Here is a 22,118-nt window from a genome sequence, read left to right on the forward strand (position 1 = left end):
ATGATAATATATGCTTTCATTCTCTTATGCATATCATAAAAATAATAATAAGAGATTCAGTTTATAGAAACAATTTATAAACATTTATTCACTCTGTTTATCATTTCCTTTATATTATCCTCGTATATACTCCTTTCTTTTACATTTGCCTTTTTGTCTTTTTCAACACCCTCAATATTACGCGTCGCATCGTTCTTATTCTTCACCGTAATTTTTAGTCAGGGTGTCGTTCTCTTGTTTCTCATCATTTCTCTCTCCCTGTATCTTTGCTTGTATATACACGCAGGAAGGCTATAATTTTTTTTAATTTGTTTATCCTTAATTATCAACAACGGTTTCCTTGTCCTTCTCTCTTTGTTTCTTTCTGTGCCCTCTTTTTCCTTAACCTTACCCCTCGTTCCGTTCCCTGCATCTCCCCCTCATAGCCTCGAGAGTCGCGATGGATTGTTTCTACCGATCCACCCATCTAAGATTCTTGCTTCGACTGAATCCACACGTTTAAGGGAATCCTCCAAAACACGTTACCGGGACCCTCTGATTTCACAAAATCTTTCACCGCCTGACGCGCGCGTAAACGCTAATCTAGTTATTCTCTCTGTGCAGTCTCACGTAATATATAGACAATTCAATCATACATGCTCACACCCAATACTTAACAAGGGTTCGTCACGATGGCTGCTTGCCTTGTTGCTGGTTCAGGTGTGTGTGTCGGCGTCTCTCTGCTTTGCGTATCCCTGAGCACAACTGGGCGTCAGTAGCTGTCCGTCTGCCGACGCTTCACACGGCTTCATCAGCTCTTCCACGTATATGCTAATTGTCACGTACGCCTCACTTTCACTCCGCTTTTCGTGGTTGATAGTCGCACGGATCGACGTTAACGGGGGGCATATATAGGTTTCCAACTTATTCCTGAGGTTTTGTTCATTACAAATAATAGATAACTGGGAAAAACGAATCGAGGAGTTTGCTAAATCGCTATCAAAAAGAATTCACACACGAAAAAAGTGTAGAGGAGTGCGGATGCAAGCGGCGATCTACGAGACGGAGTTTGCTTTCCTTTTCTTCTCACGAATGCGTCCCTTGGTAGACACTTGTGTGCTTTGCGTTGGCGTACTACTTCTGTCTACTCTGTGTGACATCACGTTTTGTTTTTCTAAATACTAAGCGCGCGCTGGCTTCATATAGCAGAAACAGATTAAAATCGGTACACAGCGTTAACAAGGTAGCAATGACAAGGTAGCAAAATTAACTCAGTGAATTACATGTACACTCTCTTTACCTCCGTGTTCCTGTCACACCAGGGAAGGTAATGAACTAAAGTTCGTTTATTACGCTTTTTCTGCTACATACACCTGTTTCAGATGCCTAATATTTTTGACCTCTAATACTACTCTAGATAAAAAAAGTACTTTTGCTATTGAAGATTCGCTGCATATGTTATTGAGATTTAGCGGGCCACTAGTCCGCCATCATTTTGAACTACAGTAACAAGTCCGGTCGACCTTTATCGCCTCCTATATTCCACCGGTGTTTCATCTTCACACGTAAACTCAGTAGCCGAAGTCGGCAGTAGACATAATACACAACGCACAACTCCGCACCTCATGAAACTACTACGAAACTACTTCGATTTAAAAAAATGTCGTGGGTTCGTCTGGGGTCGTTCTGTGAACCTTTGCTGAGCTCATTGTCCTAGTACCTCATCATCAACACCGTTCGCTTTTGATGTGCCTATTTGTTACTTCTATTTCATAACACATAATTTGTTCATCCTTTGCAAGTCATCACTCATAAAGCTCATCATCATCATCATCGTCGTCGTCACACAGTGTCATTTCGATTTTTTTCTGTTGTTTATTCGCATACAGACTTATTGTTATTATTACTATCATCATCATCATCATTTGTTAGCGACTCATTGTCTTTTGAATAATCTTTTTCAACATCTTTGTGTCTTCGTGATTTTGACAACAGTCAAAAAACCTAGTTTGTGCCTTAGGTTATTACAGCTATGCTAGTAGCGTAGATTTCGTACGGTTAGAGATAACTGGCGGTGTGGAGCATTAAAAACATCGCGTCTTCATTCACATTTTCTGAACCAGACAACTAACCGCCGGGCCTGATACCACGTTTTATACATCTCACAGTAAAAGCTCGCCCTTAAAATAATAACACAGTAAGTTCTTTAAACCTTTTGTTGTCCAGACGTGTGTGGTCATTGTCGGCCTGGCCGGGTCTTTTTGTGACCGTCAAGCTTTTTTTCTTCCGTCAAATAAAAACCAATAGCTTGAGGTAACAAAACCACAGCACAGGAGCTTCATTTCATTGTTACATTGCAGTACTCCAATAGTACTTTTGGTGGAGTATTGTATGTTATTCCTTGTTTTTTCTTTCTTTTCCCTCGGTTTCCCTCTATACAGTAAATACACGGGACGCATTTATTACATCTTGCTTTAAGGAGCTTGTAGTATTGTAGCCTCAATCATCTGTCCGTATCTGCAGTGAATATTACTATATTTCACATAGGATCAACAAGGAGCGTTACTTTCCGTAACTATCTGAAACGTAGCGACGGTTCCACCGGCGGGCGGTGATCGGTTGCGCAACGGCGAACCATCCTTTGTCGATCTTATTATTACCGGAATATCTGAATAGAACTGTTGGCTAGATTTCTTCAAGGTGATCTCTGTTCATAGATGGCCACTAAATGTGGTTTCTTGTACCAACGGGTCAACATGTGCTAAAAGGCCCGTGTGTGAATTAGTCATCTGATCCACCTGTCTCTCATCAGGCGGCGGACTGATCGAGGTGGCGGCGAGCATTGCTTTGAGCGTCGGCCGCCGAAGCGTCTGCTAGCAACGGGTGGAGCACGTCAACTGCTGCGATAGACCGTGGAAGCCTGCAAGAGTGAAGAAGTGATGAAGTAATCGTTAAATTTTTGCCTAGGATTTCGCTCTCGTCGAAGAAGACGCGGCCGTACATAGCGCTCCTGTAAAGTTATTGGTAGTTCTATCTAAGGCAACCTACCTTACGCTTTCAACAATAAATTTAAGCAGAGAAACATTATGTTGGAATTTCCTTTTAAAGCCGATTTTTCTATACGCAGCCCAGGCTTCTGCCTAACTCGCCGGTAACACGATGTATTGTAATACAATAATGTTAGATGTATGAATCCCGGGCTCCCTACGAAACGTCGGCTCATCCTTCACTGGGAAATCAGACAAACGAAGCTTTTATTTTTTTTTTTTTTGAGAAAAAAAAGGCTTTCCTACACCATTCATAAAATATCAGCTTCGTTGAGAATTCGCTGAGTGAATCAATCAGGTAATGGTGGCTCGCCCGTTGAACAGCTCAGCATCTCGACAGTGAGCATATTTGACGACAGAATGTTTACGCTGAAAAAATTATCCAAATACTATCTAGCCTGTTTGGCTTCAGCTAGAAGCTGATCATTGCGGCTACGCACTACGAAGTGTTCGTGATGCCGCTTGCTACTTCAAGCTTCAATTTTCTCGATACCACAGAAAAAGCGATTCGAGTCCTTCTAATATGCGCACCAGTTATAAAAACAGTAACAATAATAAGCGGTATAATAACTGAGTCATTTTGCTGCAGATCTATAGCTCTCAGAGGTACCAGCCTCTTAACGGAGACCATGCAATAACTATAATAGGCACTTAGCTTGATAAAATATCACTTTACAATGCCAGTCGCTGTGCCACATAAGAGCCAGGCGTGTGCGTCAACCGCTTACCTGTTTTCTTTTCTTTTTCTCTATGTACACGCAGTTAGTATTACAAGCTAGCTTACACGGGCCCTTTATCCTGTTCGGACATCGCAAAATGGATGTTATCACAGCATTCGTTGCACGCATATGCCCAGTTAGGATTAGCGGTATTAACGCGAAGGAACCACAGACACCAACTACGTTTCTACCGTGCCTCAACGCATTATACTTGCATACACATGATTTGCACGACGAAATGGCGCATAACTTCCGACGCATTGCGCGCACGTACCAACAGCGACAATAACAGCAGCAGCGGCGATACACCGTACTATAAGCTACACTGCCGAAAACTCGAGCGTCGTCCCCTGGCTGGTTCTGTGAAATATTCAAGACGGGCGGCTTTGAAGAATCACGACAGCAGCGACAGCGTGTAAAGCCAGGGTTTCGGTGACTAGTGGGATACCAAAGCGAACGAGGTGTATTCGGCCAACCGCTGTACGGACCGCTGGAAAGATTTTGAAAAGCCGAATGCAGAACTGTACTGCCTTCTCTTTGCCGTTGATCTTTTTCCGCCTTTTTCTCTCTCTTTTTTCACCTTAGTTCTTTCGCGCTTATCCCTTTTGCCACCCACGGCTCATGCTTTCCCTTGGATTTCTTGCATTTTCTCCCCTTCTCGCTGTTTTCTAAATCTGATTCTCCTGCTACTGCTGCTAAATCTGATGTGCTCATGGCATATCCTGCAGCTGCCGGTAACATAGCCAGCTTCCCGCTCTGTAAGTCCGTTTTTTCATTCTACGTGGTTAGTGTGGTACTGGGTAAGGACTCGATTCGACTAGTGCCGCTTGCGGATCAAATAAGTATTGGCGGCGGTTTTGCCACTCTAGGCCGTGCTTGTTGCTGCTAGAGAAAGATGAGGGTATCCTCTTGCCGTTCTACTAGTGCCAGCAACAGCAAATTCACAAATCTAATAAAGGCAAACACCTCGGCGATTACGCGATTAGGTGATTATGTGGCAACGGCGCAGGCAACTCCATATGCGTTGCTGCCGACGGTCCGTCGCCTCATTCTATATCAGTCTCTCCATCTTTGCCCTGCTTTGCCTTCTGCAACCACTTGCTCTAGCATTGTCGGTGGGCGACGGCGGTGGCGGTCGCAGTAGTTATTGGCTAGTGAACAAACGAGCGAAGCACGATTATGCCACACGGCAAAGCGAACGAGTACTCCTTACTGGGCCCGTTCCTTTAACCAGTTGAAAAGGTGGGAAGGATGGCTTGCTTTGCCAAGGGCGAAGCCAGAATGGCAGGACGTACTACACATAGGACGTCGTGTAGCAGCATCAGAAACAAAGCTTTGTGAGGGGTGGAAAAATTGGTATACAGGAACTGGGTCGGCGTATGGCGTATTTTCGGGGGAGCGCTGTGGGACTGTGGTTTTTGTTTGGTGCTTCCCTTGATGCTGCGGGAGATGTAGCCGATAGAGCTGTGTCACTCCAGAACTGCTCGTCGGCTCGTTCACAGGCCAGGACTGGGAATAAATGCGGTACACAGTGTGGTTCTTGTTGGCAACTTCGATGGAGCTAGTGGGGCATGCACGTACACGGAAGCAAATGGGCATAGAATATTGCTTTGTTGCGGTGGCTAGCTCGTGCTAGCTTTGGGGAAGCGGTTAAGTGAAGGAAGAGGAGGCAGAAGCCTAACGGAAACAGGTAACTCAACAAAGACAGGTTTGCTTCGTCTATTGACAGAAGGACGATGTTGGCTGAACACGGCGCAAACTTCAGTCCACCTTAGCTAGCAGATCAACTGCGGAAGACAGAAATAAGAAGCATCTGTAAAACAAAACATATCTTTCTGTACGAAAAACATATAAAGAATACAGAACAGACAGAACATTGCAATATCTAGAAGAAGGGAACGTATACATTACCGCGCGATCCTACTTTCTATCGTATCCATTCATTTGCTTTTTTCAATTGGGTCGAAGAAGCTCAATGGTAGCTGAAGCTTCAAAAGCGGAAAAGTGACTGCTGTAGCCGGCAATTATTCCTGAGATCTTTAGAATTCTGAGATTGCTAGTGTCTGATTTAACCTTAAACAAGACGTATGGAGATATCTTGAAGTGGTCAGAAACTGACCTTTGAAGTAAACACATACGACTCGATCAATGCGGCGCGGTCAACCTAAGTAGTATCTTAATTTCAAATAGGAATTATTCCGACCGTATGCGCAAGTCTCGGGAAGAAGATGAAGAACCGCAATCTTCATCGGACCTAGCAGACACCGCATCACGAATTGCCTAAGCATCCAATTGCTACTAAAACTAAAGTGAGAGACTCGATTTAAAACCGAGGATTGGACATACATGAATGGCGACACAACAGAGGTTGTGTTTATGCGATTAGATCTTTCTACACAACCGTAAACAACTGACCCATGATTGAATGTGCTTCGAACGTGCTGACGTTCGTATTCAACTAGGCGAGTTACGCAATATACATAGAAAGTATCACGGTACAGCTTCACATATGCAGAGCAGCTCACACACATCTGAAGAGAGAGTACACAATAGCCATCTATTTCCCTTGCGAGCGTCGAAAGTCCACATACGCACGGCGAACGGTCAACGCCGTATCTGCTACAGTGAGGACTATGGTGAAGCACCAGGGGCACCAAACTATTGCTTCTGATTGAATTCTCAAGAGACTAGCCGTCCCGCTAGCCAAAACCACGAGTCCACTATTGTCGCCGCGCTGCTGCTGCTTGAGGTATACGTGCTTTTTTCTATGCCACCATCTTCACCGATTTTCCATCTTTACTTGGTTTTGTTTATTGGGATTCCCCCTAATGGACCGACGTGTCATATAGGCTTTCCTGACTGCTGGCTCACCTCTTAAACCCACCAATTCCTTAGCACCCCTTTCTCCGCACTCGCAGATCAAGCACCCTAGGGTATGTATGGGAAGACGACAAGCGCAGGGCAAAGCTTTTTAGCTAGCAAGTAAAGCAAGCAAAAGCTGGGCAACGGGGTCGGCATAAAAACGGCAACGGAAAAGCAGTATCGGCCTGCCTGAAGCGAGTCTGGTACGTCTTGCTCTCTAACAAAATCGTTTGTCCTAAATGAGGTTAGGGGCGGTCACGCAGCTCTGGTCACGCCTCCAAAGTATTCTACTTCTGCCATGTAGTTTAAGTTCCAGTTTCATTTTCTTTCTCTTATAGATCCAATGATCATTCTAAACAATAGTCGACCCCGAAAAACTTATAGTCGGTGCAGGGAATGTATCAGGGAATACAACAGGGAGTATGGAACTGGTTAGAGTGGCCGAACATAACTTTACAGATGAGAATTTCACGCGTAAGTTCAAAATTCAGCCTAAACAGTTCACCCTAGTCAAATTTATATCATTTACTGTTTTTGTGCGCCTGTATGGCGAACTTCTCTTGCGGAAATGATTATTTCAAGATAGCTTAATTCTAAAGCACCGCTACCATCCATTGGTTTCATTACTATGCCAGCAATTATTTTCTCGAATTCGAGCGAAAGTGCTTCTTCAAACTAATTGTAAGGTATATTTGTAAGGCTGACTATTTAGACGTAGCATAGAGTTAGATACTAACTGGTCGTAGCAGTTAGGACGAATTGCAATTTAAGATTGCTCTGGGATGCTTTGTTTCTATTAAGCCCTCTTACTTCGCTGTTACACTACTGTGTATTTGTATGTTTGTGAACTAATTGGCTGAAATTAACATAGTTTTCATTACGTTTATTTAGACCTAGTTTTTACGCGTTGCTCTATATAGCATTGCATTTGTATAATGTTTTAATAATTTGGGTTTTTATCTTTGTCTTTTTTACTTTTTTTGTGATAATTTAATTAGGGATTGATTGAAATTATATTTAGTTTTTCAGGTGTTGGTTTCTCTACCGGAAATTTACCTGGTGTCGTCGCTGTGGCATAGATATGCTCCTCGTTGTGGAGCGTGCCGCATTGGCCCATCACCCCCATAGACGACATTTTCGGGTCGTCTGCAAACACCAGAAAGGATCAACACATATAAACGCTATTCCGTTTTAAAGAAAAAAAAAAAACGCTCTTTCAAAGGCATTTACCTTGTTAGTCGCTTACTTTCGCCATTCCGTGCCGCTGTCGCTGCTGCTCAAGGAGCATTACCGACTCGGCATCAAATGGCTATGATCCCTGACTTTGCGTGATCGCACCGACCAGACGAGCGCTGAATGCCGCAAGTATATCATCATGCTATATATGTACATATATATAGGGGAAGACGTCGCATACATGCATCACGATACATCTTAAGGTGTAGATGCCGTGTTCTCTTTTGTCGAACTAAACATGAACAGACTGCATGCGCTTACCGAACGCCTTGGGTGCAGCATAATCGTGGCGACAGCAATACAAAATGATGAGGCTTAGCCCCGTTGCGATATCATCGGTGCGGTTATGGCGTGTACGGGTATGTAAACGGAAACAAAGACTAGGGAAGGGAAAGGCGAAGAAAAACGAAGAAGAAAAGTGAGTTTGGCTGGCCGACTCCGCCTTGTCTCACTTACCTTGCTTATGCACACATTGCATGATGGGCGATTCGGTGTCCTGGTACGGAACGTTGCATCTCTTGCTCGAAGATAAATGCGGGACCTCTTGAAACAGGTAAAAATCTTCCGTGAAATCTGGCTTTCTTTTGTTGTCTGAAAAATGCCGCCAGCCAAACCAACAAAACAAAGAAATGAGAAAATATCACCAACAGTTAGAAAGAATTGTTGAACGGGGAGTGGTGGGGGATGCGAAACAAGGAAGCCATATCATTATTTCGACGTACACCTTTACCGAACGTCTGGCACAGGAGTGGCTCTTGTGTTGGTCCTGGTTATCTTTGTATTGGTTATTTTGTAGGAAGACGCGCGTGTACATGTAGGTATGTGTGTGTGCACATACACTTGAGGATTCAAACATACACGTATCTGGATATTTAAGTATACGGCACTTATATGTACACATACTTGTCAGTGTACAATGTGCAACAGACGCAATTTGACTAGGCTAGCCCTTGCTTTCGTGTAACACATGTCCCTCTGCAGTCTTGCCTTCTCACTCAGCTTAACGTTCTTACCTTTACATTGTAAAAGATAAGTTTTGCCACGCATCCGTAAAATGAACCAAGCTAGAGATGACTGAAAGCTGATTAGCGCTAGGAACAGACGTAAAAATTTGCCGTCGTCTTCGGCCTGGTTCCCACGGCGTGGGCCAGTTGGTCTCTTACTGACGCTGAAAGGCAGGGTTATAATGTGCGATAGGCCCATGATACATTCTGAGTTGTTCCGCGACTTGTAAGTTGTCACTTGACAACCTATGCATGCTTCGCGCTCTGAAGTAGTGGTTACCTCGTCGGTCAAGTGGGCTGGCTCACCATCCGTGGCCATCGGGCATTTTCGAAGCGTGTGTGAAAAAAAACAACTGGCATTTTAGTGGCTTTCGTAGGTATGTGTATGGCTGTATCTCTACAGATTGTATTGTGGCGCTGTATTTTAAAGGGGACGGTGCCGGTTTTGTTGTAGTACTTACGGACCAACTGCGGCGTGGACACAGAGTTGGTGACCTGACTCTTTTTTTTGTACCAGAACAATGCGAGCGCACACAAAAGGAAAATGCCACCCGTGATAGCAATTGTCAGCGAAACCTGTACGATGATGGTTGTGTATCGGTTGTGGGCCATTGTCGATGACGCCGAGTAGTCCTGAAGGGACGATTCCAGCGAGGTCACTGCAATGGATAGCAGATCGACACACACACACACACACACAGATAAATGAACAAGATCAAAACACATACGAATGCGATACAAGTATTATTGGATGTTCGCCACAGGAAAGATGGCTCCGAGCTGATCAGTGGCGCTCGGGCACATAGAGCACACGGGAGCAGACAGGCAGCGAGCCAAATAGACGGACGTACACACCAATAAATCGATCATGCAAAAAAAAGCTGTATATCTATCGCGCCGACCGAGGTTTAACGCAGAGAGGATAAGCGAAAAGAATGAACCAGTAAATCAGTCATCTAGCTAGTTATAATGCCTACCGGCTTCTGCTGTTGGCCGTATTTATTTGCCGCAAAACATGTCAAAAGGCCTGACCTAGTTATTAGAATCATTATGACAAGGTCCAGGGGACCACACTATCTGAGTGGGTTTCGTAGCGACCGGTGGATCGGCTGGCCCAGAAGAACACTGATAGATCAACCTAAATATCTTGTTTAAAGAAGGTCTAAATAGAACATTATATGTAAGAAAAATCAGTCAGACTCACCTCCAATAGGCAGCGTTGTAAACTGATAGTCTTGGCTAGTGGGTCCTGCGTCGCTCGTAGCGACCACCTTGACTTCGTACGTCGTCGAAGGGCTTAGTTGCGCTATGGTGTACCGGTCACTCGAGCCTGACATCGTGTCGCCGGTGATGTACCAGTTACGGTTGCCGCGCTTTCGGTACTGAATATTAAAAGCATTGATTGGACAGCCCGTTGAACGCCAGGCGTCCAGAAGTAGCGTGGCACTCGTTGTGTTGGGAACGATAAACTGCTTGTGCGGGGAAACTGGCGCTGTCGATTGGGCAACCAGCGTGGTCCGATAAAAGAGAAAAGCAGATCAGAGAAAAAGGGGACGGAAAAGGTACGGTAAAAGCGATATTATTTCACGCCTGTATGTGGAAGACGATCATCTAAAGTTCAACGAGCAATATCTATCTTCCGACAGATTGAGGATCGCTAAACGCTTCTCAAACACTACGTTAGTGGTCTCAGCGCGTTCTTCCTACTTTGCGTTGCGATTCCCTCCCCTTAGCGTAGTGCGTCCCGGCCGTTAGAATGGTCGGATGAACGTCAGTCCTGGCAGTCAGGAAGTGGACCCGGTACAAGCGAGAGGTCATCAAGCGAAGGGAAAAGATCTTCACAGCAAAGTGTCAGTAAGGCCTTCAAGGAAAAGGATGGAGAAGATCTGCTGTGGGTAGAGAGAAGGATGGTCTGAGCAATAGGTTGGTGGGCAGTTGGATCTTGAGGGTGGGCGTATGTGGGCTCAGGTCAGTCAGGTACTTACGTCTTCCCTGGGTGCGGATCTGCACTTCGACGCCAGGTTCACCCGTGCCCAGGCTGTTCGAAGCGATCACGTAGAAGCGGTACGAGGTGCCGCATGCTAGCCCGGACACAACGTGTGTTGCCTGATCCACCGAAAGCTTTAGTTTCCGCCAGTCGTTTTTGTCTGATGCATAGTTAAGCGAATAGTCGGTGTTGGGCGCAAGCTGGTTGGGATTCCAGCGAATAATCACGCTTGTGGCGCTGACACTCTCCACATCGATAGATGGCGAAGTTGGTGGCGCTAAAAGACAGAGTGACAAAAATACAACGAACATCTATTAGCAAAAACGTGCTCTACTTTCTACGTTATATTGTTGCCCGCGGGTACGCCGTGCATCCATTCGTTCACTTATACCTGAAAAAATATAACACTTTTACACCGGCCAAGTTGCAATTGATATTTTGTGATGACTCCTGCTCTTTCTCACTTTTGTCCCTCGCTTTCCGTTCCCCTTTTTAGAGCTTCTTTTCCTTACGACTGTTCCGCATTCGCCGGCTCAAAGCTAAGGGACGAGAATGGCGTTAAGATGTTACGCTATAACGACAAGAGACTACGGTGATCGAATGGCTGACGGTGGGCGGTATGGCTTTTGAGCGGCAGCTCCACCAGTGGAAAGTAGGCCGTAACAGAGCGTCTTCCTCTTTGTACTAATCGTGCTTCTAGGACGCGCTTTTCGTCTATGCCCTCTCGTTTCGTCTGCTTGGCTCGCATGCTTCCAAAAACTACGACGATCACTCAAGCGATAATACCATTACCGCCGAACACCACGTTACAGCCACCTTCCGACCATGGCGCCCCCTTCCACGTTTCGCCGTACTAGCCGCTAGCACCACTGCTACCCCCTCTAACCACCAAGCCCAACCACCATCACAAGTAAGGCAATGCCAGCGATGCAGGGTAAAAGAACCTAAGCCAGCCAATGCTACCCGTTAGGCTACCGATTGCTTGGAAGCCGGCCGTATAACTAGTGGAAAGGCACTAGGTTCTGTCAGGCATACCCGCCTATGATTTGAGGCTAGAGTGGCAGCGGCGGCAGTAGCGAGCGGTTGGAAAGGCCTCACAGCACGGGCTACAAGGCGGTAAGTCACGTGGCTAAAACGGGAGTGGAACGGATTGGATTAGAAGTAGGGGAGGTTGTGGGTAAAACGAGGAGCGATTTTTTATTCGATGTTGCGCTAGTTGGAAGCAAAGCCAGCAGCGGAAGTAGCAGCTCTCCATAAAGTAAGTAGAAACGATGGAAAAGGGGGAACAGCCAAACGATAGGATGGGCGGAGAAGCGGGCTGCTTAGCGAGCCAGCTATTAGGTTTGGGGAAAAGCTGGAAGTAAAAGGGCTGGGGGTGTCGTAGTCGCCCTCGCACCAATTAGAGGAGGACTGCACGACTGGTAGTGGTCGTAGCGACAGTAATGCTGGGGGCGTTTCTGCTGCTGCTGTTTCTGCCTTGCAGTAACAGAGCAGTGCTAGCGGTGGAAGCGGAGGAAAAAGAACGAAAAGAAGGCCTAACAACGAAGGAAGCAATCGCTGCGACTGAGGCTGAAGCTTGGTGGCCGCTGAGGGACCACGCCACTATGGTTTTCCGGCTGCGCGGAAAAAGATGTCCTTTTTGGAGAACCCCCTCGAGCGACATTTTTGCCCGCTATACTAGCCGACCGGCCGAGCAGTTCCGGCCGACCGGCTGAGAGGTTCCGGCCGACCATCCCTAGTTCTTCTAGGGCACTAGCATAAACAACGCCAGCCTTAGTGTAACAGGAGAGGCAGCAAAAGTACGGTCGCCGCCATTGGCTTTCTTTTCGTTGAGTACACCGTTGTCCACCGCTAGTTGCAGTCATAGATGACGAGAGAGGGGGGGGGGGAGTAGAAGGGCAAAGAAAAAGAGTACGGAGCTGGTGTCGCTGCTTTTTCCGTTAGATTTGAGGAGTAAATAGCTCTCACTGGATGCCGACGAAATCTCATCACCCCTTTTATTGACACTTAGCTCAGATACTCGACTTTTATCACATAGCGATCAATATGGATGAATCTGAACTAATAATGACGGCGGCGACAGCACCAGCTGAAATTTCCAACATATATATTAAGATATACCGCACACATGGCACAGGAGGGAACACGAGAAAAAGGAAAATAGGTCAATAAGAACAATAGGTCAAAAATAAGAACTATGCCAGGAAGAAACCAAAGGAAAAGTTTGCAGAGCAGAAAAACGGAACTAGTCCTTACACGATAAAACATCGATGGCCATATGAATTAGCGTTTTTCTTTTCAGGAAGAAATAGAGAGCGAAGGACGACATCTTGCCTATCTCCACGCAGGCGTATCAGTCCAAGAATGAAAAGTGCCGACCGTTAACGTTCTGTAAGTACACTTCAAAGGCCTATTGGGTCGTTTTCTGTTCTTCTGCTTTGCTAAGCCAGTGCGTCAGTAGCCACCGAGATGGTGGTACTAGGATGGTACGAGTAATAAATGCGAAGCAAGACGAGAGAAAAAGAGTGTTGGACAGGGATGTACAGACGGTGAGCGCGGGGGAAGGTACGATTATAAAGAGTCTATAGTTTTACGTTTCTACCAGCTGCTAGTTGAGTTACTGTAAATAGTAGTGAGTATGGTCAGCAAAGTAAACTAACGAAAGAAGAACATAACCCCTTTTCGATGTGCTCATCGTCGTCTTCTTCGTTGTTGCATGCGGTCGTTAGGCAGGCAGACTAACGAATGCCCAGAGAAATAGGATAGTGGCCCTGTTCAACGCCCTCGTCGCTGGGCAACCAAGGAGGTTGCTAGAAACGTAGAGAAGTTTAGGAAAGAAACTGCTGCCGCTGCGTCGTCCACTGCCGCACGAATGCGACGAGCCTCTTGGGACCACCTAATCTGCGCACTCCTGACGCAGACGGGACGCGGTGAGGCCAGGACTTGCTCACACGTGGGCAGCAGCAGCAATAGTTTTCGTCGTTGTCGTAGTAGCGACATTATGTCGCCATAGAAAAAAAGAGATGATGAGCCAAACAAACTATGCTGCTCTCATTGGGTCACACTGTGCCGGTTGACGTTTTGGCAGCGCTTTCGCCATTGCTGTACCGAACTTTGGCGCCCACCGACAACCCGAACGATATAGGCCAACAGGCTTGACGCTGAATGGGCTGGTCGGCTGTTATGAGAACGCCCCCACTTGTCAAGCTTACCCTCACTATCACTGATACTAGCAGAGCACGCTTTCACGAATAACCCCAACAGTGCTCGCCGCAGCCACCCCGACCGTGCAGAATGACTGAACTTTACCATCGTGTCTCACTCTAGAGACCACTTGGTTTGCACTCCGTTCAGCGGTGGCAAGATCATCGGGAGCAGGCGACATTACGTTGAGAAGAGAAATAACTCTCCATACTTCTACTTTACGCGTGCATATGCATACGGTCGCGGTTTGTACATTGCCATACAAGCAGCAGATAGCTCTGGCCGACAATAACATGAAATTTGGCTTGTAAAGGTGCAACTAAAAGCTCGGCACCAGCCAATGAACCAGCCAGTGGCAATATAGGAATCGCTGGGAAAGAATTGTGTAGAAAGAGGAATCCTTAGTTGTGTTCAGTTGCAGGGCGAAAGGTTGGAAAAGCTCAGATAGAACAGAAACGGGGTGTAGCATTAGGCAAGAGCAAGCGGTGGCAGTAGCGCCAGCAACAAGGCAGCCTGCAGTCTAATTGTTATTGTTCGGCAATTATCAAAGTTGTGCGGATGGGCCCGACGAGGCCTGGGGAGCCTCAGCGGCAGTTGCGAACTGAGCGGTCGAGGGAATGTCTGGAATAGACGTCTCGTACCAGTTTGTTCCATATGAAGGCCGAGTGCCTAGCATTATACGCCTTTTGCCTACCGCAAGCAAGGCTTATTCGAAACAGAGCCAGGAGGTCGCCCCAGGCAGGCCGATTCGTAAGAGCAAGAAAGGCCAAAAAGTTGGCTCATTAGTGAGTCAATAACAATATGTTGAGTAGTGAGAGCCAATCGGGAAACTGCGGCCGACTGGGGGTGTTGAGATGTAGGAGTAACTCTTGAAAGCTTTGAACCGGGAGACTGATGACAGACACAAAGGGCAGATGGGCATACCCCACACACGAATCAAGCAATTTATAAGCCACAACGCAACAAGTTGGCCTCATAACTCCTCTCATACGATATGTGCAGAACAAACGCTTTGCTAGGGTACCAGTTTATATTCATATATATATATATATATATATATATATATATATATAATCTGACCGCTTCTGAGGCGTGTCTATAGTCAGGGCGAAACGCTACCGGGAGAATGTTGTTAACGTCGCAGATTGTTCACACTAAAAATAATGAAGAAACTTAAATGTAGGTCACTGTTGCACGTTCTGTTTTATGGTTAACTACAAACGTTACCAGATTGCTACGACGTAAGTATCAGCTGTACGCTGTGTGATTTCTATTCTATTAATGATATTGAGTTTATAAGGCACGACTTACTAGTTTTAGCTATGGTCGCCAGCAATTGCTATCTCGAAAAAAAAGACATCACGTTAATAAGCCATGCATCTAAGGGCAGCTTGGGCTATCGACCAATTTCAGGTATCGGTGTTGTGGTTAGCTTTCAGAGGTAATTCTTGTTAGAAAACAGAACATTTTTAAAAGGAAACGAAAATGAAGAATATCTTGGAAGATGTTTATTTTTAATAAACGACATTTAGCTTAATGCCCACCATCGACTGTATGCCTTTGATAAAGCTGCACCATCGGTACTTCCTAGCAGAGCATATTTGACAATGTCTAGTCGAATTCTCTAAAGTTAGCTAAAATAACGCTTAGTCGAGTTGATTGGCCGGAATCCAAACCCGGCTCCGAAGAAGGACTACCAAGCAGCTAGACCGGTGGGAATTGTTTCGTGGGTCATTAGAACGGAACGTGCACTTGGGCTAGTAGCAATCGGGTGGATGGCTCAGGGGGTCGAGGTGGCGAAGGAATATCGATTTTATCATCAGTATCTTTGCCTGTAGTCTGTTCGACAGATCTAACGCCAGGCAAACAAGCTTTACCCTTCGCCTCTATCAGCCTCCCCGATGCTGCCGGCTAAGGTATGTTATCTCAGGATGGTACGAAATACGTGTCCAAATTCTCAGTGTCACGCGTGGATCGGTGCACCACAAGGCCTTTTAGTAGTCAGGGTTCATCTTCTCATGCAGTGATTTTTCGAGAAAAAGCAAAAGCACAATTCGTCAATTGTTTTCCTTCATTTTGGTTATAACTACACAGCTTACGATTTTTGCCAAAGCAACGCAATCACCTTGTGCCGCTCCTTGCTGTCCACTACTTTCGCTAGCGACATCGCACATAAATATTTCTCGACATATGTAAAGCTTTTGACTCCGAAGGCCTTCCTTGGTAGAGTTTTTATACTTTATACGGCCAAGAAAAGATGAAAGTCGCTACCGGTCCTCTAGTGAAACGATAGCTCTGAAACCGAAAGTCACCTCCGAAGTCAAGCCATTTCATGAAGGGGCCGGCCGAACAAACGGCTGTGCCCTTGCTTGCATGTATTCGGCCAAGATGCTGTGCTCAGAAGTGTATGGGACCATTTCGAAGTATGCGCCTTTGCAAGTGTGTTGCTAACCGATGAAGGGGACGACATGACAGCTCTCCTCGAGGGATCAGTTCATCTTCGGATATGCTAAGTGAGACGGCGAGACAGCTCAAGCGAGGCGCCAGCCAGCTTTCGCCTGCCTCGCTGTTTGACTGGAGCATTGCAGGGACGAGGATAGTAAGAACCCTTGAGTCCATTGATCAGCGAAGAGGTGACGGGCATAAGGGGTTAAGAGACGGCTGTGAGTGCGTTAGAAGGTGGAGGAAGGGGTGGATGCAGGAGACTACTAAATGAGCACTACTGGCTGACTGGACAACGGTGAACGGAAGAATCGTGTATAATTCACCTGTCTCAAGGGTTTGGGCGATAAGTTCTTCACTAGGAGGTCCTACTCCAGCGCGGTTAAATGCCTTTACCACGATCAGGTAGCGGGTCTGGCGGCGTAGGTTGGTAAGATACGTGGACTCGAACGTGTTGTTCTGCGAAGCGTGTGTCGTCTTAAACTGATACGCGTCATCGATACTATCGGCGAGGCGATAACCAATGTAATAGCCAAGTATCACTCCGTTTTGATCACCTTTTGGCGGTGCCTGCAAACAGCAGAGACGGTGATTGCATAACAATTCGTAGTTACTATCATTGTGGTCATTATACTCATTACGGTATCACAGGACTACTTATTCTACTAACGTTAAGTAATATTAGTCACTAGGAATGATCTACGTTAACAACCTGTGATCTGTTCTGACAGCGGTATAATGTATCTCACAGCTTTGAGATCCACTATTTCATTAAATTCAATAAACTAAATTACCGCTGGAAGCCCGGCGTACCCCAATAGTATGTCGGTCCTGCAACGCGATTGGCGCGAACTCCTATTCTCTTGGTGGAGCAGAAGAATCATAATAATGTATGTACAGCCTACAGCCAATAAGTGATAATTTGGAAGCTGTAATGATGCGTAAATTTCGTTCAGAGGAGACCTTTCGAGTTCATCGTTATCAGGATGTTTGCGTGTACCTGCCACATTCGTATGGGGTAGAGAGTTTGGCCGGAAAGAGAGGACTATTTTGTCTAGGAGAAGGGTGGCTGACGAAACGTATACGAGGAGTGGAAAGGTGGCTTTAATGGGCTTAGGACGTTTGTGTGCACAGCCACGCCTGCGAGGGACATTTATCCGGCAAACGTACACTCTGTACCACAGTACGTTCTGCCATTCTGTCGACTAAAACTGAACCACTGCTGCATGCTTCCACAATCTCAAGCAAATAAGTATCGTCGTTTCCCACTGGAGTCATCCAGATCGGCAGACTGACCCACGACGAAACAAATAGGCTAGGACAAACACACAAAAATAGAGATGAGCGCCACTGCGTGCCATGACTTTAACGAAAACGCATCTGGATGAATAACATGTAGATAGGAAATTTGTCAGGCTTGAATCGTCAATAGTCTTTGAGTGTGCTTGGGAACGAAGGCCAGGAAAAACAGGGGTAAGACATGCTCATCATGAAGGTGCCTTTATAACTTCAATAGATAAGCCCACATACCGGTCCACAGGCAGGCGTAAAGCTCATATAGCAACATGGGCGATTGGGACCTGCTGGCGTACTCAAATCATAGTGGGATCTAAAGGAGGGTGAGCGAAAATGGGCAGCAGTAGTACCAACTAGAACTCGTAGGACTATGCTCTACGAAAATCGGCTCGGGCGCTAGTGCAACAACTTTCTGGTTAGTTAGTTGGCCCATTTGATCTACGAGAGTTACGCTTTTGCCTGCACCCCTAAATCTGTCTGTGTCTTTCTTTATGTGCTGTTCGCTTCGTCTGTGTGGAGCAGAGCTCCCCCGAATTGGCCGCTCACTGCCGTTGCGCTTGCCACCACCGTCATCACTTCAATGTACCCCCCACCCCCCTTTTCCGGGGCACTGCTACTAGCTGTAGTAGAGATGCGCTTGCCCACAATTCGTTGCATTGCCGACCCGCGTTCACTTTCCGCGTCCCGACAATCCAATCCGGCGACGGCCCATCGGCGGAACTCCACAAACCTGCCAGACATACTCCCAACAATTCGTTGCTCTACACCGTATTAGCATCCTAACCGCTCTCTCTGGATCTGCCCGTTCCCTTTTCCTACATTGGCTTTCAGCCAGCCCTCCTGGCTTTTTTTCCGCCTACCCACACAGCCGCTCTTGTTGAAAAGCTAATATTATTATCAAGTGCAAACAGTCCTGTATTACGGCTGGGCTAGGTCGACGAAAGCAGCCAGAGGAGGGTGAATGCAAAATGCTAGTAGTTTGGTCGCTTAGCCGGCTCATAGCCAAGCCGGCTTCACTAGTGAGACCAAGAAGGAAGGCCAAAACCGACCCGTAACAGACAGCGTAAGCAGACAGAAGGTAAGAGCGCAAGAGAGAGCGAGCGAGTGAAAGAGAGAAAACCGCAGGCGACCGCGAAACCTCTCGCAATCCCGTCGACGGGCCGAACGACTGAGAATAGTGGAAATAAAACTAGAACTGTTGGATTCAGGTTAAACGAAGTAAGCCGTGTTCGTCGATCTAACGGAAACGCGATCACAGCACCCACTATTCCGGCATAAGACCTGTCGGTCGAACAGGAATAATAGAATAAGTCAGAGCGAATTAATGTATCGTCCACTTGTAACAGTTCGCCAAAAAAAAAACGCGTATATTGCTATGGAAGAGGTAATATGAATGTTCATTTGCTAGAGAAAACAACCTTTTTTACATTTTTGGGTTAAGAATAATCCTCGATTAGTTGTCTGCGCTAAATTTTTACTGCGACTACCCCGTTATTGGTATTAGATTTCGAGCCTGGTTTTTGATAAGCGAGCTTCGAAAATCGTTGGGTATTCATTCGGTTATAGAGAGTCGAGTGGCCTCGGCTGGTGAGGTTATGATTTGTTCTAATACTATCCAACCTTTCGTATCGTACGAATGGTCGAAACTGGAATACGGATATTCGAAGTGTGGCATTCAATAACAATATCTGTATCTGTGCTAGCTTTAATGTATATACATATATATATTCTGTGTGTGCATGTATAGGAAGGATATTTGACTTTGCAGCTCTAATTTCCACTATTTGGTCACAGCTCATCCGCAAGGGGAGTCCCTCCGCCGAGGGCGGGCGGGCGGCGCAGACCCCCGGCCATATTAGCAGAGCAACGTTTTGATACTTTAATTCACCTTTCCTACTAGCCCCTATCGAGTGGTCTAAAGGTTAGCTTCCTTGCCAGCGGTGGTATTCGAAGAATCCATCTAGCCGGTCCGGCTGATTGCCAGCTTCCCAACCATCGCAAACATAGCCGCGATGTCTGCTTGCGCTTTGGAGACTCTCTGGACGCCGCGCGACTCAGAGGTCGGAAACTGGGAACGGGCTGGATTGCTGGATGCGAAAGGGCGCTCAGAATTTAGGAAAATAAACTAACAAAACGGAGAAAAGCTCAGCTGCGGATGCGTGGATGTCGACTGAGCACTTCCACGACTACGTTGTCATCCAGAGAGGAAGTTTACCGTTGTCTTCAATTAATGAAGCGATTTACATAATGAATGGGGACGTACCCCGCTGCAGAGATTACCGCACGAAGCACACAACAAACAAAACCGTCAGCCTTTCGGTCTGTCATCATGCAAAGTGAAGAGCTACCATTGCCGGCATGCCGAGTTCCTTTCATGAGGGCCGGCGGGCGGGCTCACGGTCAGGCAGGAACCGTTGCGGCAACGCAATCGAGAGCAAAGCGCATGCCTGCTGTGCTGGACCAAGTTGAGAAGAAAATTCTGACATTGGCCTTGCGTACGGAGTATGAGTAGTGGAGAAATGGATAGCTGCGCGCAAATCATTTTCGCCCACTGCCCAGGTCTATTATATTGAGTCCTTTAAAGGTTTTCAGTGGAAAACGAGATTTGTAGCTTCGGTGCTGGTGGGTTCCATTGGTCCTATGTATCTATCTTCTGTTACGGGAAATTCGAATGTATTGGAGGGAGCGTGCTGCAGCCAACTAGATATGATCTTTGTCGAGTAGTCTGGGACGATACCGTCAAACTCGTACTGCGACCCTGTCATATTTACGCACGTAGCGCGCAGAATAAAAATTCCGTTTTTTCAGCCTGGCCGAACTTCAATAGCAAGTAGATTAACGGATCAACTTTTTTAGTCAGGCTTAGCAGACATTTAAAGCTCGTTTCTCGGGTTAAATGGTAAGCATGCCGTACATGGTCATTTGTTAAGAACCGTGAATAGCATTCACTTGAATGCAAGAAACGATAAATGGAAATTCGAGGTCGGAATTCGAGCTGGCTCACTCTATCGGCTAGATCACTTGTGTGAGTGTTCGTTCTGCCACTATTGTTACACAACGCTGCGTGTACAATACAGACAAATTCTGCCTAGAAGAAGATGCCAGAGACTAAGTTACGAAAGTAAAAAGGGGTAACGGTCGGTTTTTTTCAGAAACGTCTCTGTCTAACGTTTCCTATTTGACGCGTCTGCTTTCCCTCGACTCATACGTCAACTCGACAACAAAATAACCACCCTCCAACATGTCAATTCCAGTGTTGGTTGTTCTCTTCGGACTGTCGAATTGTTAAAGCCAGCCGGCCTGCCGGCTTCGAACATTCAACCAAAAAGATAACTCTTCGCCGGGACTAACCCTGCTTATGGCAGAGCGTGCACTTGAAAAAAAGTACTTCGTACTTGTGGATAAGAATGTATAGCCTGATGATCTGCCGTTTACAGTGATCCATTCAGAAACCTTGGCAGGGCTATTGTAACGATGTGCAGAAGAAATAATGCGCTATTTTGCGGGCAAGTAAATCGATAAAAGAGATATAAACGCGGTAGTTAAGTTTATCATCTTAATAAATCCATCTATTCATAAAAGTTAAGATCAAATGATATACCGTAATGCCATCCGGCCAGTAATGCATTGAAGTATAATTGTCTTTGACTTCGGCCTTTGGCAATTAACAGACCATCACTAGCAGGACACCGCTTCTGAAAAGAGCTTTGGATCGTCATTGCTTTGGCGTGTCTCATCATAGAATAGTGGGGCACATGATCTCGCTTGCGGTGACATCAGCCTAAAACAAAGACTCTTGAGATGAAAAAACAGATGGCAAGCGAAACGCAGAGTCTTTGTCGAATGTTATTTTTTGCTGCTGCTGCTGCTGCTACTTGTCACACTGTTGCCTGTATGACGATGATCATAAATGCACGGTATGGCGATACGTGCCATCACGTGCATTGGCTCTGTTGGCAATGGCCAGCAGTACGCCAGTGCCAGTGCCGGTGCCGGTGCCACATGCCGTGTTGCTATGCAAATGTTACCGTCGCTGCTCGAAGGAAGCTTTGCCTCTCTGTTTCTGTCCGCAACTATCGTAACATTATCCAGGACATTTCATTGCACCCCTTCCTGTTATTTCTGCTGCTGCCGCCATCGTCACGGTCTCTGTTGCTACTAGACTCACATTTGTACTGTCATGGAAAAAATTTACGTTGTAAAGGTTGTTGCATGCGACCTGGCTAGGTTTGGATCATGGCAACGATGGAGAGCAACGTAGAGGAACGACGGAGGCGAAACGGTGACGCGCTACAAATCTCGATTTGTTTTCCCCTCGGTAGCTTGTAGGCGGGCTTGCACC

General features: G+C 46.4%; 1 protein-coding gene across 1 annotated transcript in view; it reads right to left on the reverse strand.

Moving 5' to 3' along the window:
• Positions 1 to 55: 55 nt before the first annotated feature.
• Positions 56 to 22,118, reverse strand: part of LOC111268643 (cell adhesion molecule Dscam1) — a 110,243-nt gene continuing 88,180 nt past the window's right edge. The window contains exons 20-26 of the mRNA XM_086971759.1: positions 16,807 to 17,050; positions 10,833 to 11,111; positions 10,052 to 10,339; positions 9,309 to 9,506; positions 8,300 to 8,434; positions 7,664 to 7,753; positions 56 to 2,899 (exon numbers count right to left, since the gene is read on the reverse strand). Of these exons, the coding sequence (XP_086827885.1) occupies positions 2,853 to 2,899; positions 7,664 to 7,753; positions 8,300 to 8,434; positions 9,309 to 9,506; positions 10,052 to 10,339; positions 10,833 to 11,111; positions 16,807 to 17,050 (1,281 nt within the window). The 3' untranslated portion in view covers positions 56 to 2,852. The remainder of the gene's footprint in view (positions 2,900 to 7,663; positions 7,754 to 8,299; positions 8,435 to 9,308; positions 9,507 to 10,051; positions 10,340 to 10,832; positions 11,112 to 16,806; positions 17,051 to 22,118) is intronic.

Source organism: Varroa jacobsoni, unplaced genomic scaffold, assembly GCF_002532875.2.
Source record: "Varroa jacobsoni isolate VJ856 unplaced genomic scaffold, vjacob_1.0 scaffold_1305, whole genome shotgun sequence".
Taxonomy (NCBI): Eukaryota; Metazoa; Arthropoda; class Arachnida; order Mesostigmata; family Varroidae; genus Varroa; species Varroa jacobsoni.